This window comes from Anguilla rostrata, chromosome 7 (genome assembly GCF_018555375.3).
Source record: "Anguilla rostrata isolate EN2019 chromosome 7, ASM1855537v3, whole genome shotgun sequence".
Classification (NCBI taxonomy): domain Eukaryota; kingdom Metazoa; phylum Chordata; class Actinopteri; order Anguilliformes; family Anguillidae; genus Anguilla; species Anguilla rostrata.
Window position 1 is genome coordinate 13,242,202 of NC_057939.1, and position 23,525 is coordinate 13,265,726.

The window sequence follows — 23,525 nt, forward strand, 5'->3', positions numbered from 1 at the left end:
GCTCACAACGACTGTGCTCGGAAGAAAATGAAACCAGGGAAGCTCCCACACTCACTTTGAAATCATGTCACATGAAGAGCATGATGAATTATATCCCAACAACAGTTACAACCTTTGCCCTTTCCTTTGGAGGACATTGGCCCTTGAATGTAGGATTAAGTATTGCTCGAAAGGACCTCACAACACAGTCATCCAGACGCTTCTAAACACCTTTGTGCCTCCCGAACCGCAACAAAATTAACATTGTTCAACAACTTAACACAAAGTTGTAATATTGCAAAATACAAAAAGACAAAGATTGTTCGTTTGAAACCTGTTCACTAAGGTCCCGCTAATTTTACACTATTAGAAATGTTTATAGTCCCTTACTCCACATCTAAAGCTCATAAAGGTACATAGTCTTAGTTCCTATGCAGCATTTCACTGTGTAAAAGTGACCACAGATAACATTCATTAAAATGTCAGAACTAATATTACAAATTTTTAAAATGACAAAAGAATCCAAATATTAGCCTAAATCACTAAAATCTTACTGTGGAACTCATTCGCTCTGTGGAAATGAAAGCTGATGTTTGGACCCCAGTATTATGTTTACCCACTCAAATGGTAGTTCATCCCAAAAATGAAATCAAGGTATGGTTCCACTGACCTTGAACAGTATCTGTTGACCCAGACAGTTTCCAAATTTTGGGTGCTTTGACGCCACATGAAGATGAACCCAGGAGGTGCATTTTATCAGATCGAGCTAATGTGAATATCTAGAAAGCTCAAATGAAATTTGAGCTAATGTGAATATCTAGAAAACTCAAATCAAATTTGAGCTAATGTGAATATCTAGAAAACTCAAATCAAATTTCAGCAAAACTATCTGGATGGACAGATACTACTCTGGGTAAGTCGAAACATACCATTATTTCATTTTTCGGAGAACTGCCCCTTTAAACATGACTAATAGCTTAACGCTTACTAAAAACCATGTTGATCTTTTCATCTCAATTTGCAGAATACTTTTTTACTACTGACCAAAAAATTGACAAAAAGATTCTATTGAGAAAAGAATTGAGCTTGGGCAGTTTATTTTCCCTCCACTGACTAGTGGACGTGATGACCCGAACAGTTAATAAGTGTGCTATGAAGCACAGCACATCCGATAAATAAGAGGTGCTAAACAAGGTTCCGTTTACATCACATTACATTACAGGCATTTGGCAGACGCTCTTATCCAGAGCGACGTACAACAATGTGTATAACCATAACCAGGAACAAGTATGACGAAAACCTTAGAGAGAAGTAACGGTCCAAGTGCAGGGAACAACCGCATAGTTCAACTTGGACCCTGAAGGTTAAACTGTTTAACACTATCAGGATTTTGTGCCAACTTCAGCTCTTAAATGATGTAACTCAATCATATCTTGATCTGACACTTGTATACGCACCAGCTACAGCTGCAACCACAGACTGCTACTGTGTTCAAACAAGTTTACTGTACTCAGGAGTACAGGAGTGAACCAGCATGGTTTATAGAGCCACCACAAAACTAAAACTATGGTAATTGGTTGGAACAAAAACCAAATAGCAGACTAGCCCTCCAGGATAGGAGTTGTGCATCCCTGTCTTAAACAAATGATCACCTAAACCTGGAGCAACTTGCCTATAACACTGCAGTATGCTTTTCCATACTTGAACCATGTCTGTCTATGCAATCTGGATGCCAGGTCACAGGCCTGCAAGACTACCACTGGATTGTGTGTATTATTGGACAATATAACATGACAATATTGGTAGAAACAAAAAACATAAAATTGTCCCTTAGTGTGGAGAGTGAGAGGGATAAATCCTTGGTCAAAGAAAGTGAAGCTCATTTCACCATTTTACATGGGAAAAAATTAATAAAACATGCGAAAAGGCAAAGCAGAAGAGCAAGTGCCACTCTAAAACTGAAACACAAATAAAACATGTAGTGCCCATGTCCCTAAGTAGGCCATTATGTTGAAGATTGCTGTACTTAATTCCATAACCTACCCTGGGTCTGGACCCACGGGCTGCACGTTGGGCCCATACAACAGGAGAAAGGAAGGTAGGAACGTGGGGCCTAATTACACTGTTGGAGGGCTACAGCCAGGGACTTATCTGATGTGACCACGCACTCCACTTATTAAAAGCCATTCTGTACTTGTTTACTCACTCGTTCACCCCAACCACGGTCTACCAGGTTCAGACCACCCCAGTGCTCATAATTATCATCCTATACACTGTTAGGGTAATAACGCAAAATGATACCCTTGTGGACACCACCATAATTTTATGCTATTAAACTGTTACACAAAAGTGAACACAAACCCACAACCCCCACCCCCTCCCTTCCCCCAAACCCACACCCACAATGTTAACCTCTATTTCATGAAATGCAAGTCTGGCAAAGAGCAATGATCCTTGCAATGGAAAAGCTAAATGGACGTCACAATCAGAATACATTATTGGTATCATGTTACTGAATTGACTATGACAGTTGACATTGTATTTAAACAACAGTAATCCAATGCAATTACACTATAATTTCATTTGAAATAAAATGAAAAAAGTATAGCTTTGAGTGATTTGAACATGATGTGGTATCCTAGAACAATTACACTGAAGTTATATGTACACCCACTTTAAACAGAGTACAATCCATATTTCTTTGGTAACAATTTAAGTGTTATCACCGAATCTCATTTGTTTACTGACTGCGTCCGTAAACAATTGTATATTAGGATACATAGGTTTCAGACATGCGTGGGCATCCTGCTACCGACTAGCGTATAAAAGACCAAAGAAAATACATCGCGCTGCGCCGCGGTGAGTGACCTTGCTTTAACAATGTGCAATCTGATTACGATGTCAAATCCATAGGACGCCTTAGTGTAGCATATCTGAGGCAACCTCGACACCTGGAGTCATGGACATTGAAAAGCTATTGACGGCAAAGCGTGCATCTCAAAACCGTAAACACATTGGTAGAGTCGAGGAATTTTGAATAAACGATCCCTCAAATCAAATAAAGATATTCCTCGATACAGCTCCGATGGATAGAGTGCGTGTGATGTGAAGTGATGCGCTTCCACAGCAATAAATCATTCGCACAGAACAGCTGCAGAAAGAGCACCTCGGAGAAGCAAACATGAGCGCAAAAATTGCCCGTCCGCTTACTTCTTCAGACCTCCAAGTAAACTAGCAAGCTACCTGCATTTTTCATTTCGCGTTTCATTTCACCAGAATGTCATCGGATCGGTTAGCAATCGAAGAGTATACGAAAATGAAAACTCGTCTTAACGCAGGACGACGCTTTAACAAAGCAAAACAACTGAACTTCCCTTAAACTGAAAAACAGCGTGTGGTGCACCCCCCCGCCCCCAATAACAAAGCGATGTGTTCGTGGGGTTCTTTCGCTCTCCGGAGAGGTGGGGGTTGAGGGGGGAAACGGTGTGGTTGTTGATGCATGATGTTGACCTTACCAGTTTTTCTGGGGTCCAATCACTCTTCACAGAAATCAAACTGAATCTACACGAATGGTCGAGTTTGTCCAAAACCAAACGAATCTGACACACTGCCCGGTGAACTTTTAATGGGAAACATTTAAATACACAGTTTAACGAGGGTAGAACCATGCGTTTTAAGCTAGGAGCGATATATTACACAAATTATATCCATGCAAATAAACCGCGTGTGCAGTATACCTCAAAGAAACCATTTTTTCTGTATGGCTTGAGAACCAAACGGTCTTCATGAATGAAAGGGTGGATAAAACCACATGCTCCGAAGAACACGGTAGGGAACTGGGTTTTCAGAGAGAAGGAAACAATGCCCGAACTGGAGCTGTTGCTGTTGGCTCGCTAGCTAGGTAACAATAAACTCAAAACTCATGTCGTGAACTTGACTTTTTACATCACTCAAAACCATATAGCGAACATAAATCAAGATACACTACTTTCAACAAAATACAGAGTTAGATATGAAAAATTGTGACCAGTTCGTCATTACGGGCTTACGAAGAATTAAAATATTCGATATGACCATTCAAACAGACCAACACAAACGATCTCGCTAGTTAGCTTGCTAGCTAGAGACTTAGTAAGCGAAATTTATGAACGTAAGAAAATACTACCGTGAATTAGATTTTTCATCTGATACCGGGAATACTTGTGCCGTGTTCATATCGGGAGCTCATTAGCACTTTTGCTTCAGCTGATACATAAAAACACCGATTTACAAAATGAAAACAAACGAGCCCAACCACATGGTCCAACTTTATCAGTCATAATAAATCAATGTTATTTGTGAAACTTCTAACTTCATACGTTGATAGCAATGAATGAAATATATCGTAACCAAACTGCTGAACTCTTATTTTTCACATAATAAATCTAATACTTAACTTGGCATGATAAAACAAATGATCTCGCAAGCAGGTATGAGTGAGCTATGGGCTAGCTAGCAAGCTTGGAAGTTCTGAATTGATTAGCTGCCTAGCTAGTTAGATAAACAGAAAGAATCGTTAATAACAAACTGATTATCGATATATAGTGTTAAAATAATAATACGTATTCACATTCATAAATGAATTAATTATCGAAATCCATTATTCAATTTTACCTCAATTTCAAAGTCTGGTAGACTGAATGCCGTCCTGAACAGCGAACAGAAGTGGGCTATGGCGGGGACTTCCCACCAAGACTGGATCTCTTCCACAGAAATTGTACATCCCTGGGACATTTTCCAACTGAAAATGGTGTAACTTTGTTTTTCACATTAGAAATCGTGCCTGTAGTCAACGTATGAAATATTTTGTAAAACTGTAACTTTAAATTGAACAAAGTTGTTGTTGACGTTCCATCCAGTCAGTTGCCATTGCAACCCGGAGAGTGCTACAATCTGTTTCAATCTGAATTTCACAAGTAGGGAGCAGATGGAGAGGCGCTACCAACTCAACTCACGGAGGGGAGTCTGAATGGGTTTTTCTGTAATCATTTAAATATTATCAATGTAACTCTAATGTAATATACTTTTCTGTAAACTAATTAGATTACATACGACAACTCTACATTTATTTATGTTCTGATTGGGATAGATTTATATGGATTTGATTATTTCTTTGGTACACCTCTCACTTTCGCGTCGTGGTAGATTGGTCCCCATTTAAAGGGAATGCTCGTAAGGTTTGAACTAGCTTGAAAAAAAGCGCCTCTTCGGCATGTTCACATGAAGGCATCCACTGAGAAATAGAGGATGGAATAGAAGCGAAGAGAGAAGTCGTGGGGAGCGGTGGGGGTTGTTATCTCAGGAGATACTGCTGCAAGGGGCCTATATTGCTCGATAGAGCATGCCACGATGGCTTGTGCCTGCAATCAAAATGAATGTCTTCCCTGGAAATTCTTGCTCTGAATCATGCCAACTACACAAGACACCTAAATGAGCTAATTTAAACATAACAACGCAACTGCTACCTGCTTTTGAATTTAACTGTTGTATTTTTTTATCTAACTCCAATTACGTTTTATGCCGTCATATATTTTGTACCCTGTATTGTTTCAGCGTGCATTTATTTTCAGAATGAAATTATAAAAGCTGAAGACAGTTGCAGGTGTCATTTTTCTTTGTTTTTGTTGTTCGATAAGTTGGACATTTCGAGGTACGTGTACGTCAACATTCAAAAAAGACTCATTTGAATATATCGTTCTGAAACTGTGAGAATATTACCTATGTTAAAGCGTATATAAGCGACATAGCCACGCGTCCGCGTGAAATCTTATTCTAGTGGATTGTCAGCATGTCCGAGTTTTATACACTTTATAAAAAAGCATAGGCTCGCATAGCTCCTCAAGTCGATATTAGTTATGGGACGCTCTTCAGCTCCCTCTAGCCGGAGAAAATATATTAACTGCAATTTGGAATTAACGTGACCATACGCTTTCGTGAACGTATCGCATTTGGGTCTGTTGCCGTCATTCACCTGATGTTAGCCTACATGCATCGAAGATAGGCGATGTTTTCTGTAGCAAAGCAACTTGTTTCCACTTAGAGACAAAGTCTAGTGATTCTAGTGTACTGGTTCGGCTCGGCAGTCTGATACAATTTTGTAAACTAATAGATACTGGCCAATTGTAAACTACACCTTACATTTTTCTCAAGATTATTATTATTATTATTATTTTATCTCAACAGAACAGTAAGTTAGAGCATAAGCGACATTTAATACTGAAATCTCGTTTATTGAGATTTAATGTAGTTGCCTGTATATAAAAATGCGTTTGTACGTAGACAAAGGACAATAATTCTTACTGAATGATTCTCACCGAACTTCTCGCCTGTAGGTAAAAAGTGAGCTAGGTAAATGAGTAAGCTACAACTTTGTCTCCTTAATAATCCTACATTAGAACTCTGGTGATGTTGCAGTATCAATTCCGTATTTTTCAACATGCATTCACAAATCTTTGAGAAATAAACGGGCAGCCACCATCTACTCTAACACAGCTCCTCTCAATGACGTTGGGGTTGTTTGCGCATTCACCTCAAGGCTGGTCGTGAACAGCTGTCACGGTGTGTGCGATTCAGTGATGGGCACCAGTCCCCGGGGAGCCGGCGTCCCCATCTCTGCCGCGATGTTGCTAGGAGACAGAGAGCCAGGCGATGTCCAAGGTGGCCGAACTTACGCGCTTAAGGCAGAAGCTGTTTCTACACATGAACAACCCTGTCGATTGCGAAGCCTATTCAGCAGGTAATGGGCTATGTTCGTGGGTTAGAAAACATTCCATTGCTGTCTTGGCTGAAGCATCTTTACTTTGCGAAAGACATATACTATTAATGACCCGTGAATTCATGCAATCTTTTTGATCTAAGACATCAAGTTCCACATTTGGATCATCTGTGAGCCTGCGTTCTGCATCCTTGGTTTTAATTCCATTGTATGCATCCACCATGCATTTAAGGGTTGAATTGCAGCTCATACAACCTTTTGTTTCTTTCCAACCAGCTGTACGTTACATTAATTTTGTAGGCTTCATGTCATTTTCACAGATTTTTCATTGAATACGGGGAGTCTAGAGGGGTTTCAGGAGCACAGTTGTTAATATGCTTGCAAATAAATCTTTATACTGTTGAGAATGTTGACCCACCTTGGGTCCTCATTATGCAAAATGCAAACAAAAGTATACTACAGTCTATGGACAAAGGATGGACAGAACAAGTTCTGGTGTAGCAAATCTTAGATTTAAGATTTAAGACCCACCTTTGTGTTAGCCAGTGATTGTACTTTTGAATCCAAGCAAATTGGACCTCCACTATAACCGGCCAGTTCAAGTAGATGAACAAAGAGCAGTGCCTAAAAGGGTTTTGGAGCATCGACCCCTGAGAAAGATCATAAGAGACAGGTGAGATGAACTGAGCCCAGTGTGCCTTTTATCACCTGTCACTTATTCAGGTCATTGACAACAGAACATTGTAATCCAGCATTGTTTTGCTCCCCAGAACTTCAGGGAAACCTTCAGCAGCCCTTGACCCCCTCTGTGCTATGACAGTTTGGGAGAGAGAGCCCTGCAATGACCCCAAGTCACCCTGACACCAAAAGAACTAGGGCATCTCCTTCTCAATTTGTGGGTCTGCCCTGCCGGTACTCAAGGGGTGTGCTTTTGGGGGAGTGTGAGCGGGTGGGGGCTTCGTGTAACCTGACACCATTTGCTCTGGGGGCCACTCACTGCTGCAGCTGGAGCATATTCGTTGCACTCCCAGCTCTCCCATTGGTCTTCCCAGTGAGGCTTGGTTACTGGCCCAGAGCAGTCCTCCTCCTCCTCAGTCAGGGACCATCTACAATACTCACACCAAGGCATAAATGTAGAAAACCTAAGGTAAGGGGACCAAATTGTGCATTTTAGTGTAGACTAGGGCAGCATTAGTGACTAATGAATAATAACTGTTTGCTTATCCCTGTGGTTAAGTACTGTTGCTGGAATGTTGTGGTTCACTACACTTGGCTTGGCTCCAAAGATTCATATCTTAACCCTATGTGTCAGCCTACACAGATGAAATGCTAAAGGATCGTATATCATCCTTGTCTAACTTTCTGTCAAAGACTATTTTACGCTATTAGATATCCTGATATATTTAATTTGGTGGGGATTTAAGGATTGATAATTCATTATTTGTGAGGACCATTGGAGGCCCATAAATTTGTTACAAAAAAATCACCTGATGTCATGATTATTATGCAAGCCCTTGTTGCTGCAAATGAGCAATGTTTGCAGTTATCTTTTTCCAATAGACAGCAATCAATATATGCACATGCTGCATTCAGAGGCTGCTTTTGTGTTTTATTTATTTTTGTGCTGGCGGAGCGCTTTGTTGCTGTGGTCCTCTGATTGTGTGGTGTGGTGTTTCATAGTGGAGCGCTGTGTGTTGCCATAGCCGTGTCACAGAGAGTCACCGGTGGAGGGAGGGACTAACGCATCGGGACAATGCTTGTGTTTGTGTAACAGCCCCTGAGCGGCGGCTGGCTCTCAGATCGCTTTCGCTTGACTACGGTTGCTGCATGCATTGTTGAAGGGGAAGGGACGTGGACTGTTGTGTGCTGTTCATGTGATGCACTGAAGGGGGTGAGTTCCAAATGAACTTTTTTTGCAAGAAGAGAAGAGAAAAGAACAACTCGCCTTGTTTTCTAAAGAGCTCCAGGTTTGCAGTGAGTTTGCAGCGCAGTTTTCGGGGAGTTTGGGGCTGGGGCTGGTCTGCGGTTTGGCAGGGGATGGCTGGGAAACAAATGTGGCTGAAAGAAAGTTTCGCAGCGAGGTTCAGTGAAAGGCATGCGTAGAATGCGGCTGCGGTCTTACAGCACAGAGAGAGAGAGAAAGAGAGAGAGAGGAGATAGGAGAGAGCAAATGAAAGACAGATACAGAGAGGACAAACCTGGTGATTTATTCCATGTTTCTATTTTATTCCAACAACACTTTATGTTGCACCATTGAAGCTCACTGTTATTTGGATTTGAAGGGATTCATTCCACTGAGGCAGACAGAAAGCGAGCGAGCGAGCGATATGAGAAGTTTCCAAAGCGAAGGTGAGGAGGAACAGGTGGATGCAATGAAACGTAAAGTGAGATTTGGAGGAGGGGGGAAGGCAAGTGAAGGGGAGATGAAGGGTGGGAAGACAGAAACAGCAAAAGAGGGACTGAGAGTAGAGAGCAGGGAAATTAAGGGAGTGGATGGAGAGCAATGCTGAAAAAGAAGTCAGGTACGAGGGCTGTAGATTAGGGATGTGTGATCAAAGCGCGTGTGAGTGAGAAAGAAGAACGTGAGAGTGAAAGTTGTGTACAAACATGCTAGACGTACTGTACTGCATCAATGATCAATGTCGCAAAATAAAAAACAGAAAAGATTTGATTTTCCTTCCCCCTTGGTTTACAAGGTGTAGTGCTTGAAACGTGTTAAGTTCCAAATGACAGAGGTAGCAGCTGGTCTAACTAATCCTCTTGCGGTTCTCCTTAGTGCAACCTTGTCTGCTCTGGCACCAGGATAAAGACTGCCTTGTCTTTGTCGTTTTTAAGTTGGCGTTCTGTGAAAAAGCGGTTTGTCCTCATTTGTCCTTTTTGATGTGTCACAATTTCAACAGTTTTTCTGTTTTAAAGATGTTTTGACTGGCCGGATGTGCTCTGTCAAGGAGTCCCTGAGAAAAAGGATTGACTTTTACTTCTGTGTATGCACTTGATTACCAGGTGCTTCAATATTTTATGTTAGCCTCTTTGTTTTATTGATATTAAACATGTTGAGTACTAGGTAAAATGGTGTGTATCTTGAACAGTTCCTGTTAAATAGAACAAAACAACATATTTTGTGTGTGTGTGTGGGTGGCTCCTTATAATACATTGTCTTGGTCTGCTATGAAATCGTGTTCCTGTTCCTTCAGTTATGGAGAAAGCAGAGTATGCTGGTGCAGTGCAACAGGTAGAGGGTTACACACTGGTACTATCACTGAGAACGGTACTGTTGCAGTGATTGAGAGAGTAGGCTATACTGTTGCAGTGGTAGAGAGTGAGCTACAGTACAGTATGGTGCTAATGTACTAGGGAATAAACTCTACTGTTTCTGTACTAGATAGATTGAGTTGTATATTTGTAGTATTAGGAAATACACTGTACTGGTTGAGTGATAGACTAAGCTACACTGGTTCAGTGCTAGAGTGTGCTATACTGATATTGTTATTGCGGTAGACAGGTCATTGGGAGTGAAGAGGTGGAGTTGTCTGCAGTGGAGGAGGACATAGTGGGGAGAGCCAGGGACTGTGGAGAGAAGCTGCTGGCCTTTTGCTGTGTCCAGTGAACAGGATGGCCCAGCACAAAGTCAGGTAACCCCTCCACCTCAATTTGCAAATCTGTTCTGCTAATTGAATCTATAATACAGAATGAATTAAATGTGTAGTGGTAATCCATCAAGCTGTGTGTATATGTGCAGGTGTGTGTATTTGCGCACATGTGCATGTGTGCGATTATGTGCACGTGTGTGTGCACGTGTCTGTCTGCTTGTCTCTTGCAGTCTCCCAGCTAAGCTGATCAATGGGGGTGTGGCAGGGCTGGTGGGAGTGACCTGCGTGTTTCCCATTGATCTGGCTAAGACCCGCCTACAGAATCAGCAGGGTGCTCGGGTCTACAGTGGGATGTAAGTACTGGCCTGGCCAATCACTAAGGCACCCTGCTGCACAGTCTTCACTAAGCACTAGCTTTGGAAACATCCTCATCCAAGGAGATTGACTGACTATGAAAAGCAATACAACAGCAAAACAGGTGTCGACTGTTGCAAACATACTTGCTGATGATGTAAACAGCTAGCTAGGTGGTAATGGCACTTTCTGATGATGCATGTCCAAGTAGGAGTGCTAGTTAGTTGGTCCCAAATTAATTGTTGCTCCAACTCTCTTTCACTCTTTAACTTCTTCAAGTTAAGGCTGTGATTCATCATACCGAATATATACTCAAATCAGGGGTGCGTTCAACAACAATGCAAATCATTGGTGTTAGCCAGCCCTTGACTCTTATGATTATTTTCTCTGTGTAAAATATTTTTGTACTTGAAGGCTGGACTGCTTGACACAGACTGTGAAGAGGGAAGGCTACTTTGGAATGTATCGAGGTACTTTCAATTTGAAGTTTTGAATTGCTTTGCATGAGGAAAATAACTGCTGCAGTATGCTGTCAGGATAGCACAATAGGTTGGACTTGGCTGTTGCAGAGTGCTGATCTGTGATGTCTTAACTGTACTCAGGAATAATCGGATGTATTGTGCTGTGACTATAATTGTAGGTTAGTTTGGTGTAGGATATTTGTACTGGTGTATTGTGGCATGAAACTACAATAGATGTAATTGTCTATAATTGTATGCTGTGAAGCTGCAGGAACTCTAGTACTATGGTATATAATATGGGCCTAGTATCTCTGCTGGTACAGGGTGGTAGAAGGTACATCACTGTGTGATTCAGTGGTCTTGACTCTACAGGGGCAGCAGTGAACCTCACTCTTGTAACTCCAGAGAAAGCCATCAAACTTGCTGCAAATGATGTCTTCCGACAGAACCTCTCCAGGGACGGGTAAATATGCTTTTCCCTCTCTTAGTTTTCAATATGGTTTTTTGGTCACCTCTTTCCTGGCCAGCCCTATGAGGCAAAACATTCCTCCACTTTTCTCTGGCTCATAGGGTTAGGGGTTTAGCATCTCAGTCAGGTTGCTTCTCTGTTAGTTTGCTGCTCTGCTAGGTCTGGCTGGTTCCAATGCCCTGCCTAAGTGCCCTTTCCTTCTCTGCATCCCTAAAGACAGTTACCCCTGTGGGGGGAGGTCCTGGCAGGCTGTGGGGCGGGAACTTGCCAGGTGGTGGTGACCACGCCCATGGAGATGCTGAAGATCCAGCTGCAGGATGCCGGGAGGCTGGGTGGGTGCTGCAGACATCCCCACTTTCTCACGTGTTTCTGAAGTTCAGGCATCCACGATCAATGTCCTGACCATGCTCAGTCTCCTAAGAGCTCTTTGAAACATAGCTCAGGTCTATGACAGTGATGAATGCTTAACTATGAGAGCTTTTGTGCTTTTTCCTCAATCTTTTGATATTTTACAGCTGTACAGAGGTCAATGGCTGTGCCTGCTCCTGCCCCCTCGCTGGCAGCTGGCCCCCCACCCCCTGGTCAACCTACCCCTCCACCTCGACCTTCTGCCACCAGAATCACCCTAGAGCTACTAAGGACCCGTGGACTGACTGGACTATACAGAGGAGCTGGGGCCACATTGCTCAGGTTAGATAACAGCTCCACACACACACACACACACATACTGTATATATATATACAGTCCCGTTAAAAGTATTTGCCTGATTTCCTCTATTATTGTATATTTGTCACACTGAAAGGTTTCTTATCTTTAGACAAAATGTACTGTAATATTAGACAAAGGGAACCTGAGTAAACACAGAACACATTTTTCAAGTTATTTCATTTATTTAATGAAGTTGTCAAACACCCATATCACCCAAGTGAAAAAGCAGTTGCCACCTTTAACTTAAAAACTGGTTGCACTACCTTTAGCAGCGATAACTGCGACAAAAACACGTTCTGTAATTCGATATCAGTCTTTCACATCACTGTGGGGGCATTTTAGTCCATTCTTCTTTGCAGAACTTCCTCAAAACAGTTTCGGAGTATGAACTTCTCATTTCAGGTCCTTCCACAGTATCTCTATTGGCTTCAAATCAGAGTGTTGTCTAGGCCACTCCAAAACTTTAATTTTTTTTCTTTTCAGCCATTCAGACGTGGACTTGCTTTTGTGTTGTGGATCATTGTCTTGCTGCATAACCCAATTACACTTCCGCTTTAGCTCACATATAGATGAGCAGATGTTCTCCTTAAGAATTTTCTGGTACAGAATCCATGGTTACTTCAATAATGGCAAGTCGTCCAGGTCCCAAGGCAGCAAAGCATCCCCTCATACCATCACACTACCATCACGTTTGACTTTTGGAATGATGTTCTTACTGTGAAATGTTTTGGCTTAATGCCAGACATAATGGGACCTGTGTCCTGCTAAAATGTTCCACTTTTGACTCATCTGTCCACAGAACATTATCTCAAAAGGCTTGGGAAGCATCCAGGTGCTTTACTGCAAATGTGAGATGAGCATTGATGTTTCTGTTGGTTAGCAGTAGTTTCTGCCTTGCTGCACTCCCATGAAACCCATTTTTGCTCAGTCTCTTTCTTATTGTGGAGTCATGAACACTTACCTTAGCTGAAGATAGAGAGTTTTTTGGATGTTTTTATGGGATCTTTTGTGACTTCCTGGATGAGTTTCTGTTGCGCCCTTGGAGAAAGTTTGGCAGGCCAGCCACTCCTGGGAAGATTAACCACTGCTTTGTAATCCTTTCCAGACTGATATATTTCAAAAACTTTTTTTCTCATCTCTTCTGGAATTTCCTTTGATCGTGGCATAGTGTGCTTGTGGAAACTTTGTGTTGACTGCTTCACTTTGATAGTAAGGCTCAAAATGCGTGAGGTTTAGATTCAACAGGGCTGGCTGAAATCGAGCCTGTCAGTGTTCAATCAGCTGAATCTAATTATCAATTAAATTAGGTTTATTGGTCGATTAAGTAACTAAGGGGGGAATTATTTTTTCACATGGGTGACATTGATGTTTGATAACTTTTTCATTAAATGACATGATAATTGAATAAATGTGTTTTGTGTTTCCCATTGTCTAATATTACTAGCTAATTTAGCTAAAGATCTGAAACCATTCAGTGTGACAAATATGAAATAAATAGGAAATTGTTCAAGCCACTGTACATGCCCTTCTACACATACACACGAACGCACACACACACACACATACACGCATGTCCCTGTCCGAGTTGAGCTGTAGATAATTTAATCTCACTCTAACCGTATTGACTGGTGTGTCTTCCCAGCACTATCTGCTGATCTCTCATTACTGGCTGATGAAGACGAGGCACAGACCTGGTCATTTGTACAGCACAGCGGAGCATAGCGCAACACTTCCTTACTTTGCCTGCTCCCTGGTTGCAGTTTTTATATATAGGATTAATATTTTAGACATAATATGGATACATTAGGTTTTTGCGGTGTGATATTAAATGTGTTGAACTGTCAGTGTGAACCCCAGCTGCCCTTGGCCGCATTCTGCCGCGAGGCTGCACCTCTGACCCTCTCGCGTCCTCTGTTCAGGGACGTCCCCTTCTCCATGATCTACTTCCCGCTGTTTGCCAACCTGAACGCGCTGGGCCGGGGGGAGCGCGGTTGCCAGGGCAACGCTCAAGAGCGGGCCCCCTTCCTGCAGTCCTTTGTGGCTGGCTGCGCAGCCGGATCGGTGGCTGCAGTCGCCGTTACTCCGTTGGACGGTGAGACCGCGGCACAGACTGAAGGACGGCCGAAAAAAAACCCCTTAGATCCTCACAGCTAATTAACGAATAAATTGGGCCATTTACTGTACCTGCTGTTGCCAAACCCTCCGCTACGCTGAAGCGTAGATGAGCCTGCTTCACTGCTGTCTCCCAACAGCTGTGTCAGGCTGTTATCTCCTGGAACTCTGCCTGTGCATGTAAATCACATGTTGGTGTTTGCATAGGAATGACCTCTGAAAGTGGGAAAATAATGCTTCCCGGTGGGGGCAGTGTGGATAAGTATTGTGATGACCATCGCTTTAGTGTCCTGTGAAAGGTGAATCCTGTGTATTTGGATTCAGAATTTCATTTCTAGTCCTCCTTGAGGTTTACAACAAAGGTACTGGCATGTGACCCACATGCATATGCTTTGTGTGTGTGTGTGCATGTGTATGTTCACGTGTGCGTGTATTTTTCAGTGATAAAGACACGGCTGCAGACGCTGCGGAAGGGTGTGGGGGAGGACTCATACCGTGGCATTGTTGACTGCACACGGTGAGAGATGTAATAGGAAGCCACAAAGCACTTACCAATTGTGCATATGGGTGTGTCCATTCCTGTGTGTTTGTGTGTTTGTGTGTGTGTGTCAGTAATTGCCCTCTCTCTTGTGCAGCCGTATCCTGAGTCGGGAGGGCCCATCTGCGTTCCTGAAGGGGGCAGCGTGTCGCGCTCTGGTCATCGCCCCTCTCTTCGGCATCGCACAGGGGATCTACTTCCTGGGTGTGGGGGAGTGGGTGCTAGGGCTGCTGGGATAGCAGCTGGCAGAGTTCCTTTTTTCATGTGCAAACCACCTGCTCCGTTCTGCAGTGAAGCGAGAGTAGGGCCCTGGTCATTTATCAGAGTAGAACGTAAGTGCCGCGAGAGAAAGTGAGAGAGAGAGAGAGAGAGAGTGAGAGAGTATTAGAGTGGAGGAGTATGACTGCCAACATTTGTCCCAACATTGAACACTAATGGTGCTCTCATAATTTCTTAAAGCGGATATCCAGAGAGGGTTCAGTAGCTGTATGAGTCTAAACTGTCTAGTGTTCATGCCCCACTCCACGACAAGTTGTGCAGCATCAGAGAAAGAAGCTTGTCCAGGTCTGTTGAGCATGTTAACTCTCTCAGATTTCTATATTTATTCCTAAACAACACATAACACGGTATATTTTATTTTTTTCACATAACACAGTACATGCACATGTTCTGATGACATGACCTCGCTGTGCGCGGAGTGCTTTCCAGCGCTGCAGAGAGTGTACACGCTGTGCCAATCACTTTCAGTGCCAGTCTCTTGGCAAACTGAGAGTTAACCTATTTTCTCATTTAAAACAAGTATTTGTTGAACACCGCCACTTGATTTCTGGATTGTAATGTTATCGTCCGTCGAAGTATGACATAAAAAGGGAAGTGTCTGCTGCGCGCAGAGCGAGGCTGTCGCCGCCACCATCGCTGTCCGTTACTGTTGGCGATGATGCCGACGCACTCTTCACGGTACTGTAAAGAGATTCTCCCCCGGTAACTGCCCTCTCCCATCTTGGAGTCCGGTCTCTTAACTGTGCTCCTTGAGTGGGAGGCACTAACTGGGTATGACAGGGTCTTCTGATAATCTTCTCCTAAATCCGTAATCCGCGGCTCTCTGCTGTAAACTTAGCTCGCTGCTCCCCGCCTTCAGCGCGTGCCGTCGGGCTACGCCGGCTACCTGCCGCTACCCGTCACCGGTGTAGCGCTGGAGGAGGGGAGGACCCAGTCCTCAAGACGGTGGCAGGGTTTCCATTAGCTTGATTATTTTTTAATGCTTATTTTACGGTTTGTATGCACAATATGTATAATATGAAACTATATATAATGTAAAAGGAATAAATGCAATGAAGCCCTGCATCCTGGCATGTTGGTGTTCTCTGAGTGACAGAAAGTATCATCGTGGCATCTCGAATATAGCTGTACATCCAGCTTTTTCAGTGTCACCTTTAATATAAGCTATGAGCAAATGAACTACGTGGCTAGATCACACAATGCTTACCATTTAGTAGCTACTATTCACTAATATTGCATAACATTGTTACATGTTCAGTTAAGACTCAATTTAGGGGGATCATTCGAATGATGGATAGGTCTTATAGGTCTCAACTGCTCCCCCTCCTGGATCACCTTGAAAATTCATGTAGCAGATGCTATCAAATGAATTTCCACCAGGGGGCAGTACTGACTTTCAAATGAGCAAAGATCACTCAACTGTTCTCTATCAGTACATCATGGTTTTTGAAAAAAAACACAAACAAAAAAAGCAGGAAACGGACACAAATGTTACTCTTTTATATGTATATTTTCACATCAATAATTACCAGTATATCCTCTGCAGATGTCAATGTCCTAACAGGAAACATTGTTTTAAAAGCACTGTAAACTACATATTCTAATATGTATTTGAACCACAAGTACACTCAGTATGCCACAAAAAATAAGACATCTATCCCATTTCATTTCAGTGAATAAAATAAATAGTGATGCAAATTGTCAGACACATGTACAGTACTTAAATCAAGGAGAGGTTCTGAATATGAACAACATGTAGCTGGAACAGGTCCTCGGGAACCAGAAAATTGGACTTCAACCCCCCCCATTAGAGCATTTCCCCTTAAACTACTGCAGCTGTCTTCACTGTGCAAATGACTGATGGATTACAATGGCGGGAGGTCACATGGTGAGGAATGTATTTAATGCGGTTTCGTACAGATTAATATTAACACAGGTGTTCACCGTCCGAAAGAGACAGGAAAAAAAGAACTCCCAGGGGGACACTAGAGGCCACATGCTGGGCCATGCTGAGATGGGGCACTATATCACACAGCATGAACGGGGGGAGCCTTATCTAAAGACATGCGAGGGAACAGGGGATTGGTCTTTAGTACTGAAACTCGAGAACCACAGTCTGTGTCAGATAGACACAACCGGTTTGAACTGGTTCACCTCTAACCCTCCCTCCCCTCCTCCCCACAATCCCTAGCAGCACCCAGTCCCCCTCTCACATGATCAGCACTGCGGAGAGTCCGGTTCCCAGCACACAACTGTCTCCCTGTGCACTAATGCACGGTTCCTGCTCAGCTGTTCTTAAATATCCTCTTTATTAATTAATTTACTCTCTCAGTGAACAAAAGCAAATTAAAAAACACAAAACGGACAAAACATCACAAAACAATGGATTGGGGGGGGGGGGGGGCGCTTTTCTACTTCAGCCGAACACACTTTGTATCCTTACAACACTGACACGGGAATGAAATCCAATACATTTATATTCAAATAAAACAGCATGGTAGAAAGCACGCGTTGGTTCTGTCTCCGTGGGCTCCGACACAAGACCACGCGGTCCGCTAATCCAGGAACTTGCGGTTCTGGTTGGCACCAAACAGCGCCACTCGAATTTCAGGCATCATCTGCAAGGGAGAGGACAGCTCTGGTAAATGGGCAATAGCACACTATTGATGCAGAGTATAGTATTGTCCAAAACCTCAACAGGCCGTTTATAAGCAGATTCTGGACAATGATATGACTCCCATTCTAAGCAACACTATGGACATCTAGTACATCCAAGGCACAATTGGCACTGGCAGGGTCAGGTTTAGGGTCAGATTTGAGAGGACTGAGCATGTGCAAATCCTTTTAGCACACGCAAAACAAATGACATGACCAATCATTGGTCACAGTATTGGTTTTGCACAAATCATTGACTGTGTTATTAGTTTTGTGTGTGCTAAAAGGTTTTACATGCGCTTAGTAAATCAGGCCCTCAGTCTCTGGACCACTCTAGTCACTCACTCAGTCCATATCTACTGACTGTGCTTTTAATTCTGCACTGCAATGGCAGAAAAGTCCCGCTGGCTGGTGACAAGATCAAATTAAAAGTATATTCATTCATCATTCATTTATTAATTTATTTATTTGTGTGCTTTAAAGTTATTTATGATAATACCTATTGTCATAATGATCTTTTACTAGCATACATGTTTGTGTCATATAGGAAACACTGTATTTATTTTTTTTTAATATATGTTGCCATATTACTGTAAATGCATTTTTCCTGTTTTCAAATTCTTCATCTCTGGGTGGCTTCATTTTGCATGCGCCCTGTGTCACATGGAGGAGTCCCCACCCTGCTGCGATGATGCAATTTTCACATACATGCAAAGTACACAGAGGTGAGTACAGCAGAAAGACAGCTCTTTGTGCCTCCTTGCTACATGGCAGCAAGAAAGCCAATTTGACACTGCTTGTGAATTTGTGCAACAAAAAAAAAGTACAACTCTGCTAAATGCAAATGAAAGAATGAAAAATTCCAAATTGCATTACTTTCCAAAGACAGTTGTGGGACGCATAACCAAGACTTTCCTGACCTTACTGATGGAAATATTTTCAGGGGTTTTCCAAAGGACTATGGTTGGTGATCTATTCATATTGACCAGCATGGAATGAGCATCTCCTCCCTCCCTAGCCTTGCCTCTGTTTCTGGGTGCAGTAGCACTCAAACCCACGACCACCTCTGCCCCCTCCCCCCCCCTCCCTCCCCTCCGTCCCTCACCTGCTGGGCCATGAGATCCAGTCTGCTCTCCAGGGTGTTGGACACTTTTATCTTCCCGTCAGCATTGTAGATCTCAATACCGCCAGAGCTGTGCAGAGGTAAACAGCACCGTTTGGACACCGTGCGTACGTGGCAGCGTTCATGCAGACATCCTGATCCACACTATGGGTCATCCTCATGCTGAGTCTATACAGCAGAACTGACCAGCACCCATACTGAATATTAAAACACCATTAGCTAATTTACTGCTACCAGTAAAGGAAAACCAAAATGGCGCCTACATGTCTGGGGACAGGAAGTTGTTCTGATCAATGCGCACTTCGATGCTGTTCTTCACAGAAGCCTGGTAGATTGGGCTGTTCTTCTGTATGGCAGCCTGGATCACAGAAACAAAAGACATCATCAAAACTGGCCTCTCTCTTTGTCCCTCTTTCTCTCTCGCACGTACAAACGCTCACGCCATGTTCCCACACGCTTGCGCACACAAACAAATCATTTCTTCACCTGCTGAATGACTCCAGTGTATGCACAAGCACACAGCGGCCAACCCAATCCCCCACAAGGCCTCACACTCGCAAACAAAACCGGGAGATCCACAGAGGCCTCACCTGCACCATGGCCAGGTCCTGTTTACGGCAGCGGATGGTGACTTTGGGCTCCAGCAGCTGATAGAAGCCCTGAGAGTGACAGAACATTGTGATGATTGAATGAGCCTACAAACAAGGACGGGCATTTCAAATAATCCCAGGGAATAGAAAGTTATTTTATAAAATGAAGGTTTACCCCGAAAATGGTAAGCTACAAGATCCACGAGACAGTCTTTTATGAGCCAAGTGGCATTATGAGAACCCCTCTTTCATTTTTTTAAGCTCAGGCCTGTGTTCTAAACTGTTACGGTTTTAAACATAGTGGGGTTAAAAAAAAAAAAAAACAATCTACTATTTTATTAATTTAAAAAATACAAATAAAGGTTGAGGATCTTACCTGCAGAACAAGACCGTCCAACAGACCCTGGTACCTTGAAGGATCACTGGCCACTTTGGCCAGCCTCTGACGTGCCTCGCTTAACATATCCTGCACACATACAGGGGGAGGCAGAGAACACTCCATGAGGACCCCATTTCTGTTAGTGTAGTTAGCGGCACAATGGCAAACTATGACCATCTAAGCAGGGTATGACAAATACAGACCGAGATCATGTCATCGCGAGCCTTCAGCACCTTAAGCCTAGCCTGGTTCATCAGATTGGACATCTGTCTGTGGGAGCAAACAGGGAAAGCCACTGTCAGTGATGCAGAATCATGACACGTGAGCAAGGGCAGGAGGTCTTACGACACTTCCACAGTATGTCGGAAAAATAGAATGGAGGATATTTTTTGCGCACTACATTACCATACTAAACAGTGTGCAGTAAACAGGACACAGGACACAGTAGGCAGGGCTCTGATTCAAACAGAGCTCAAGGCTGCCCAAACACAGTGGTAAGCATTTCCTTCACTGCACTTGTTTTCAGTCCAGGTCACCATCTAATCAAATAAGGTTATTTTAAAGTTTAAGTGTATTTAAGTGTTGTTCTCTTATAAAAGGATGTTAGCGCAGTGCAGAATCCCCTTGTGTTATCCACAGACATGGTTTTACAGAACTCGGATAAGAATGCAACGCATGAAACGGTAGCGAGCTCTCTCACATTTTCTTCTGCTGCTCGATCTGCTTTTCCTTCTTCTCGTAGTACTCCATGATCTTCAGCCTCTGGGTCTGTACCAGGCGACCCTTCTCGATGTTGAACTCCTCTTCTGCCTGCAGGGCAGACACAGACACACACCAATGCTAAAGTGCTGCCTGCTGCTCAGACACTTGCTAGCTTAGCACAGGTCTTTATACAGGGAAGCCCATGTACTGTGCATGACTACCGCTCAGGCCAACGGTTATGGACAGCACACAGACACAAGTAACCTTATTTGTCTTAGTGTGGGCTAACGAGTGAGGAAAATCACATAGGGACAGATTAAATTACAGTGCAACACCAGTGTTTCATTACTATATAGATCAAGTGTGTAGCATTCCAGTATAATTCATTTTCATCCCTTTACACATCACATTGTGTGTGTCCACACAAAAGCAGATTGGAATGTTACCTTGGCATCGATTTCTTCTGCCTTCTCATTGGCCTCCTGTTCAATGAAGGCCATCATATGCTTGATCTGCAAGAAAGGGGGAGGCGGGGGGGATGGCGAAAGAAACAGTGCTGCAATTTCATGGTTTCATGAAAAATGGCATGTTGGTGCCAGTGGAACAGACATCTTGCCTTCATCCAGCTTCAATATCAGTGAACACAATTCAGCTTCCACAGCTTGGTGTGAGAGGACAGGGAATGTTATGATCTCTTCTGGAAAAACAGACTAAACCAACAAACGTTAAACCATTTACTATATGGCGTATCCAGACATGCTTGTTGGGCCATCAAAGCAAACTATACCTTTTTAATATGTTGTAGGATTATCTGTGTCAAACAAAATATTAAGAGGGACACATAACCAAGTTGTGAGAGCAGAGTTAAAGACCCCTCCCCTCTTCACACTGCCATTGAGGTGTGGAATGCGTGTGCTTGCTCCAAGTGTGGACCGGGGCCAGGACTAAACACCAGAGTGCAACGTTATACATATAATGTAAGGACAGAAGAAAAATGAGTATATTTTCAGACAGGAAGAGCTCAGTCCAGTCAACAATATTCATATTACAGGCCAGAGTGAAGCCCAGTGTACCAAAAACTAATTGCATATTGATCTCTAAAGTGTTTTTAAAAAGAGGACTCCCTGATGCACTATTTCTAGTCTGAGAGGAGGAATCTAGTAAAACAAAACAAAATTAAATGCTTTCAGCCTGAGTGGAGCTCGAGACATGAGTATAAAAGAAACACAACAAATATGGAATTAATTCTCCTCCGACCCAGTTCTGCCACAACTTTTGTCTCTCATCAAGTTACATGCTAGTTTCAGACACATGTTTCTTAATACTGTACTTCCCCATTAAGCAAACAAAAAAATTTTCAAACGCGCATGCTGGCACTGTAAATGTTCATATCAATAGCACCCCACACAGCTACAGCTCCTGAAAATCGTAGGCCTATTTGTTCAGGATAACTGCGACACTGTGCGCTCAATGGGGCCATCCTTGTAACATGAAATCAATTTCAGTTTGGTTCAGGGATTAAGAAAGGAGTAGGCTAGTTAGTAATGATAAATAAAACTTTAACGTTGCTGCCCCTGTGTGGAACAGGGCACACTACCTAGTTCCTCTTCACTCATAACCATGGGATTTCCATGTGACAATTGCTCACAATTCCTCTTTCAACAGTACCCACTATGGCTGTGTTCGTGAAGGTCGGCGGTATTTATGAGCATTGATTGATTGATTTATTGAGACTACAAATGTGCTCAGACGTCAGATTCCTCAAAGTAATATTTAAAATGGTCATCTATTCGTTTGATCACAAAACAGACTTTAAGTTAATGTTGATCAATTCAATAACACCATTGCAATTTCAAAATTCGGATTCAATCCAGTCAAACTCACATTTGACATATGATGAGTATGCATACAAAACGATGGCAACCCACAGCTATGAAACCCACGGACCTTGAGTCCGAAATAAAGTTTTGATTGATTGATTGATTGATTGATTGTGCTTTTGCCATTGAATGTAATTTTGACCCAAACCAAGAACACTCAAAAGTTTTAATGTAACTTGGGCGGAACCTACAACAAATATATTCGCAAAGATCATTTTAAAGACTCTCAATTATCCAAGAAGCAAAAATATAGGTTGTGCAGATATAGCTGGAGACGGGCCTACTAAAATAACATATCCAACCTGGGACTATACAGATGGGTTTTAGAAGAAATATTCTCATGAAAACAACACCGATCAGTAAAGAACAGTTAACTTGACCGACTATCATTTAACGAAATGTCCTTTGGTATGTAACCATCTGAATAACTAGGCAACTAGCGATCTGGGTCAGTTAACGACGCTACTGGACTCTAAACGTCGGCTAGCTAGCCACCAAGCCTGCTAACTGACATTGAATGAAATATGTAAGAACAAAAACTAGCTGTTAGCTAAATCGGTATTCAGGTCGCTAGATTGTTAGCCCAAACACTTTACCAAATTACGAGTTTTGAAGGTATATAATAGTTAATTCATCAATCAACAATACCTGCTTCTGTACGTCGGCATCACTGAGCGCCATGGTTGTAGTGTTAAGAGGATTTCAGGTAGCAACGCTGCTAGATGGCTACAATAGCTAGATTTCGCTGAATATAGAATGGGTCCAGATGTTCCTCAGCTAAGAAACGCAGGTAACTTGCAACAACTAAAGTCTCAAAGTGTATATAATTTTCCCCCGGCTTTGCCTATTTCTGTAAGACACAGCCTCCCGAGCCCCCGATGACAGCAGTACAGTGTTTTTTTTTTCTTGCCGCAGTCACGGACCTACAGGGTGGATCAGCTGATTCACAGG

General features: G+C 42.8%; 3 protein-coding genes across 7 annotated transcripts in view; 1 reads left to right on the top strand and 2 right to left on the bottom strand.

Annotated features, from left to right (window-relative positions):
- Positions 1–4,923, bottom strand: part of LOC135259046 (chromatin remodeling regulator CECR2) — a 38,422-nt gene extending 33,499 nt beyond the window's left edge. The window contains exon 1 of the mRNA XM_064342901.1: positions 4,633–4,923. Coding sequence (XP_064198971.1) covers positions 4,633–4,752 — 120 coding nt within the window. The 5' untranslated portion in view covers positions 4,753–4,923. The remainder of the gene's footprint in view (positions 1–4,632) is intronic.
- Positions 4,924–8,469: 3,546 nt separating this feature from the next.
- slc25a18 (solute carrier family 25 member 18) lies at positions 8,470–17,714 on the top strand. 5 transcript variants are annotated; one of them, XM_064342916.1, is made up of 10 exons: positions 8,470–8,624; positions 10,232–10,365; positions 10,554–10,676; positions 11,092–11,147; positions 11,511–11,601; positions 11,824–11,939; positions 12,123–12,297; positions 14,236–14,408; positions 14,870–14,945; positions 15,064–17,714. In XM_064342916.1, exons 2-10 carry the CDS (start codon positions 10,346–10,348, stop codon positions 15,203–15,205), a joined length of 972 nt encoding a protein of 323 aa, XP_064198986.1. In that variant the 5' UTR covers positions 8,470–8,624; positions 10,232–10,345; the 3' UTR covers positions 15,206–17,714. The 5 variants fall into 5 exon arrangements, with proteins under 5 accessions (XP_064198986.1, XP_064198989.1, XP_064198987.1 ...); XM_064342919.1 differs by having other exon boundaries at positions 8,483–8,624; positions 10,236–10,365; XM_064342917.1 differs by having other exon boundaries at positions 8,490–8,707.
- LOC135259056 (V-type proton ATPase subunit E 1-like) lies at positions 16,731–23,522 on the bottom strand. Its single transcript, XM_064342922.1, has 9 exons — positions 23,223–23,522; positions 21,141–21,206; positions 20,693–20,802; positions 20,196–20,262; positions 19,990–20,079; positions 19,614–19,682; positions 19,287–19,381; positions 19,006–19,093; positions 16,731–17,863 (listed from the first exon to the last, which is right to left on the bottom strand). The coding sequence occupies exons 1-9, from the start codon at positions 23,253–23,255 to the stop codon at positions 17,801–17,803; spliced, it is 681 nt and encodes a 226-aa protein (XP_064198992.1). The 5' UTR covers positions 23,256–23,522; the 3' UTR covers positions 16,731–17,800.
- Positions 23,523–23,525: the final 3 nt, after the last annotated feature.

Coding starts and splice junctions, on each gene's coding strand:
- LOC135259056 (XM_064342922.1), bottom strand. CDS start 23,255: ATGGCGCTCAGTGATGCCGACGTACAGAAGCAG. Junction 20,263..20,692: donor ATCGAGCAGCAGAAGAAAAT/GTGAGAGAGCTC, acceptor TTGCTCCCACAG/ACAGATGTCCAATCTGATGA. Junction 20,080..20,195: donor CTCGCGATGACATGATCTCG/GTCTGTATTTGT, acceptor GTATGTGTGCAG/GATATGTTAAGCGAGGCACG.
- slc25a18 (XM_064342916.1), top strand. CDS start 10,346: ATGGCCCAGCACAAAGTCAG. Junction 10,677..11,091: donor GCTCGGGTCTACAGTGGGAT/GTAAGTACTGGC, acceptor TTGTACTTGAAG/GCTGGACTGCTTGACACAGA. Junction 11,940..12,122: donor GCAGGATGCCGGGAGGCTGG/GTGGGTGCTGCA, acceptor GATATTTTACAG/CTGTACAGAGGTCAATGGCT.